Raw genomic sequence first — 5,574 nt, 5'->3', positions numbered from 1 at the left:
ATGTGGTGAACTGTTATTTAATTACATGTACATAATTACGATGCTGATATTTTTACCTACAGTACTTAAGTCTTGTGATTGCATTTCTTAAAATTCATGTTTTCAACAAACTAATTCAAAGACATTTTCTCATACTTATATGCAATTTATTCAAGAACTGTTTCTTATTGTGCATATAATTAACAAAAACAACAGATCATGCTTCAACTATCACATATATTTAGACAACTAAAATAAAAGTTGTTTACATCAAAGTTGACCTGTATTTGTTTTATTTTTTCAAAGTGGAGAAATATGTATTATACACTCACTGCTCTCCAAAAGTTCTAGTACATAAATATATGTTACAGTTTGCTGACAAATCAGTTTATGAATAATATACTGATGATTATTAGTGAAATAACAAGGGTAATTATGTAATACTTTATGTATATATTATAAAAATACATGTGTACTTAACAGAACTGTTGGAGGTCAGTAATAAGATACATTTTTGTCACAGCACTAATCAGTAGCAATCAGAATGAAGAATATATGTACAATGTAGTTCTAGGAATCAGGAAAGAAATGGAAGGATAGGCTCCAAGTCAAACTTCTTATGTAAAACACCAAACAGATACACGGTAGATTTGTCAATAGACTTAACACATTCACTCCACCACCTTTTCTCATCAGAAGGCAAACACGATAAAAGTTTGAAAACACTGTCTCTCACAAACTTAATCTTGTCTGCATTGAGTTTATCCTTGGACATTCCATGGCTGACACGACCATTTACATTTCTGTTGTATAATTCTCCTAATTGGAATATACTGTTCACTAAGTTCTTTGCAGAGAGGTTTCGTTGATTTAAACTGTTGGTCTTAATCTCGTCAATATCTACATCATCGAAGGTAGTTATATATACAGGTAGACACTTACTCGCTGCTTCTGCAATGGTGATAGTGTCCCTGCCCAAGACATCTGTGGGGGTTAGGTACCAAAACACCATCTCTGTCATAATCGTTCTCTCTTTGGGCATTGTCGGTGTTCTCGGGTGGCTCCTTGGTGGCGTTGAAAAGGTAAAGACTTCTGATGAGGCACTTGATCCTGGATGTGGGGTACTAGCACTAGAATAGTCCAGTAGTCTATCAACTTTGCCTTCCAGTTGGTTTATGCGTGTAAGTACAGTCTGCATCAGTTCTCTGTTTAGATCAAGAATGGTATCCGTTTGAGTTGCATTATTAATAGTGTTAATTTGTGTTTGTGTTTCCTGGCAGGTGACCTTTGCTGTAGAATTAGATATTATTTCTGTGACATCTTCGTCCATGTTATATAAAATGCGCGCAGTTGATGTCAGTGGTTCGTCACTGAAGTCAAATACAGCCGCAGAACCAGAAGTGAGTGTCTGAGCATTTGGTTTCTTCTTCTGTAAAGTAAAACATACAATTAGTGATAGGAAAACATTTTTTTATGAATTAAAATGGCAAGCTAAGATATGATTTATTCAAGAAGCAATGTTTATCAATTAATTAATTAGAGTATTTAAGTTTTATTTTATGTTACCATGTGAAGACTTGGCTATAATTGTGTCGTTATATGAATACTACAACTATAATATAATGCAACAGTAAATATGTTTTTTATTCAGGTACATCAGCAAACATTAGAATTAATGTTCATAATGTTTGTTGGGTTAAATAATTAACCTGTATATTTAACGTTTTATTAACTTATCTCTTGTTTACCAACAGAGAAAATAAACATAACAGTTAATATATACATGTATATATTCGGATTTGAATTATATTACATTGCACATATATGTGTTTTTAACATTTATGGAGGACAAACAGTAACGAATAAAAATCAAGGTCAAATTAAGTTGTCACCTGTGGTCAGTTCTCTAATACACAATGTACATGTACATAGATTTACCTGTGATAATTGGGTTGGATAACATGACACTAGAGGGGGTAACCCATGTGCTAACAGACTGAATGATTGGTATTTGGTATCTATAAATATATTATAAAGGAAATGTTGGTGGTCAGGTAGGAAGGCCAATAGGTAAAATGCCCTTAGGGCTTAGGATATGAAGGCCTCTCTGCATAGATGAAAAAAATATCTTTACAAATAAATTCATATCTACGTCCCCTAATACTGTATTCCCATTAAAAAGGAAAAATATATTCATACATTAAAAAACTCCTATATAACAAAAACAAATCAAATAAAAGTAATATTGCCGATATTTCATAAGAAAAAAAATTCTGAAAAAAAGCAAAATCAATTCTTGAAATAAAAAAAAATTAATCAATTCTTGATATCAAAATCAGAATTATTTTAAAAGACAAAAATAGCACATCATGCATAACTAAAATAAATAAAATATCTTTTTTATACTGATGTGCAGTATTATCTGAAATCAATAAAGCCATCTTACGTTTGTAACTGTGGATGGATTCAGTTTGGCTCTCTTCTTTGGTGGGGGTGGGGACGGGCTACTGTCTGGTGATGGTTGGGTGCTGCTATGCCTGCTCTCAAATTCTTGAAGAATGATACCAAGTTCACTTGGGGAATCTACAAAAAAAATGAAAAATACATGAACAGGAAGATGGATGGCATACCCAAATCAAAAATATTGCCAATTTTTGTGAAACCAGTTGTTTTTTCTTTATTAATACTCTGATAAAAACAATCAATAATTTAATTATTATGATTTTGATTAATGTTGTTTACCTTATGGATATAAGATTTTCATATTTTTTATTTGATCAAGAACGGCCAAATTGACACAGGTTGCTCTCGCATCTTAAAATACTTTCAGAAGATGGATTTGTACAATATGTGAATTAAATTTTATAAAAGATGAAAGTAATTTTTTAATTGTATCTGATTTATTAGCTCACCTGGTCCAAAGGACCGAGGTGAGCTTATGGGATACCGCAGCGTCCGGCGTCCGTCAACAATCGACTTCTTCTCCATAACCGCTGGTCGGATTTCAACAAAATTTGACTGGTAGCATCCTTATGGGCTACTAACTGAAAATTGTACAAATGATGGGACTGACCCCCCGGGGGCCTGAGGGGCGGGGCCAAAAGCGGTCAATTTGGCTATTTCCATATAAACGACTTCTTCTCTGAAACCAAGCATGGGATAGCACCCATAATGCAATGGTAGCATCCTTATAGGGTGGGGATTCAAAATTGTACAAATGATGAGGCTGACCCCCGGGGGCCTGAGGGGCGGGGTCAAATGGGGTCAATTTGGCTATTTCCATATAAACGACTTCTTTTCTGAAACCAAGCATGGGATAGCACTCATAATGCAATTGTAGCATCCTTATAGGGTGGGGATTCAAAATTGTACAAATGATGGGGCTGACCCCCCGGGGGCCTGAGGGGCGGGGTCAAAAGGGGCCAATTTGGCTATTTCCATATAAACGACTTATGCTCTGAAACTAAGCATGGTATAGCACCATAATGCCATGGTAGCATCCTTATAGGGTGGGAATTCAAAATTGCGCAAATGATAGGGCTGACCCCCTTGGGGTCTGAGGGGCGGGATCAAAAGCGGTCAATTTGGCTATTGCCATATATATGACTTCTTCTCTGCAACTAAGCATGGCAATAGCACCCATTATGCAATGGTAGCATCCTTATAGGGTGGGGGCATTCCAAATTGTGCAAATGGTGGGGCTGACCCCGCCGGGGGCCTGAGAGGGCGGGGTCAAAAGGGGTCAATTTGGCTATTTCCATATAAACGACTTCTTCTCTGAAACTAAGCCTGGTATAGCACCCTTAATGCAATTGTTTTCATCCTTATAGGGTTTGGATTCAAAAATTTTTGCAAATGATGGGGCTGACCCCCCGGGGGCCTGAAGGGTGGGGTCAAAAGGGGTCAAATTAGCTATTTTCCATATGACCGACTTTCTCTCTGCAACTAAGAATGGAAGAGCACTTATAATGCAATTGGTAGCATCCATATATAGGGTTGGGATTTGAAAATGTACAAATGATAAGGGCTTACCCCCTGGCCTTAACCGGCACTAATAAACGAGGTCAAAAGGTCACTTAGGCTACTATTTTTCATATAAATTACTTTGTCTGAACCTATGTCTTGGATAGCATATTTGTATGGTAATCTAATAGCATCATTGTATGGCTGTGATTCAAAATTAAACTTTGGGAGTCAATTTTGCCTTATTTTTCTACATTGTCAGAGTCTTGTGAATAATTACTAACAAAAAACCAGGGTTGAGCGATAACAGGGCCCACTGGCCCCTTAGTTGATTTTTAAAATGTATCAAAGAAGAATTAACAACAAACTTATAAATGAAACATGGATTGAACTGAAAATAGGCAGTATATTTCATAATCTAGATATAGGCCATTAATACTCACTAGTTTTATATATCAGACTATAATATAAGCTAGATAGTTCTAAGTGAACACCATTCCCAGTCTGGGCCAACTTTCCTGTTTTCACACCTAGGTAGGCTTGGTCACACCATGAGTGAACCAACAGGTAAGTTTCCATGGTAAAAGGTGGTCACTTACTGTAAGTTTTTTAATCTAGTCATAAAACATAACGTTTTATTATGAAGTCAGTGGTGGAGTAGGGAGGCCTCCCCTGGCCCGAGGGTGTGTGTAATTGGACACGTGATCTACTGCTATGATGCTAGCTATACTATAGTTTCAATCATGAGAGGTGTGGGAGTATACAGTCAACACTAATTTTGAGAAAATAAATATAAATAATCGGGAATAATGCGTAGAAATATATCAATACAATATGACAATAACTGACTGCTCAACCCAGCTACAGTGCCTCCAATTTCTTCTCCATCCCATATGCATCTGATTGATTCATTTGGCTTCAAAATCCCTGCCACAATCGATATCTTAGTCGTTGGTACTATGCCACAGCTTTTATCATCAAACAGAAGTGCTGCATAACGAGGAACTTTAGCTGTAAAATAAATTAACATGTCTATAAGTAATTAGAGGAAATCCCAACCAGAAGCTTACATTTATATTACTACAAGATGACTTCCTATCAAATCTTTTACTAATTAAGAACTGTAATGTTTGTTAATTAAGTTTTTAATCCTCCCTTAAACTTCATTAATTGTGTAAAGCAGTCGAGTGTATGTAGGTACATGTACATGTATTCATGTACTGACGTACAAGTTTATATAGTAAAAACAAGAGAAATAGATATTGATAGTGAAATATAAAGGAAACGTCAATTCAAAATTCCTGTTAAAAGAATAATATTTTCAATTTCAATATCTTTTTTCAATCCTTAATAATTTGGGCAACTTATGAATACTTACAAATCAAAGATTGCTGTCTGGCGGTCATGATTTCACAGATGATCCGGGAAGTAAGTAGACAAAAAAGTTAACGCGCAAAAGTTGAGGTTACCACAATGACGACAATTAGATAGTGAATTTTTCTACAAAATTGAACTGTGGAGAAGCCACAATCAAATCTAGAAGTACGAACTCAATTGAGTTGTTTTCATAAGCTACTCAACAATAGCAGCTAATGAGATGATTTGTGTTGTACAGGTAAATCCCCCATGGCC

General features: G+C 35.7%; 1 protein-coding gene across 1 annotated transcript; it reads right to left on the bottom strand.

The window, feature by feature from the left end:
• Positions 1 to 556: 556 nt before the first annotated feature.
• On the bottom strand, positions 557 to 5,348 carry LOC138308700 (uncharacterized). The gene is made up of 4 exons (XM_069249730.1): positions 5,321 to 5,348; positions 4,792 to 4,953; positions 2,426 to 2,562; positions 557 to 1,408 (listed from the first exon to the last, which is right to left on the bottom strand). The coding sequence occupies exons 1-4, from the start codon at positions 5,346 to 5,348 to the stop codon at positions 557 to 559; spliced, it is 1,179 nt and encodes a 392-aa protein (XP_069105831.1).
• Positions 5,349 to 5,574: the final 226 nt, after the last annotated feature.

The sequence above is a fragment of the Argopecten irradians genome, chromosome 15 (genome assembly GCF_041381155.1).
Source record: "Argopecten irradians isolate NY chromosome 15, Ai_NY, whole genome shotgun sequence".
Taxonomy (NCBI): Eukaryota; Metazoa; Mollusca; class Bivalvia; order Pectinida; family Pectinidae; genus Argopecten; species Argopecten irradians.
Note: the sequence above shows the minus strand (reverse complement) of the source record. Positions and strands in the feature narration are given on the sequence as shown.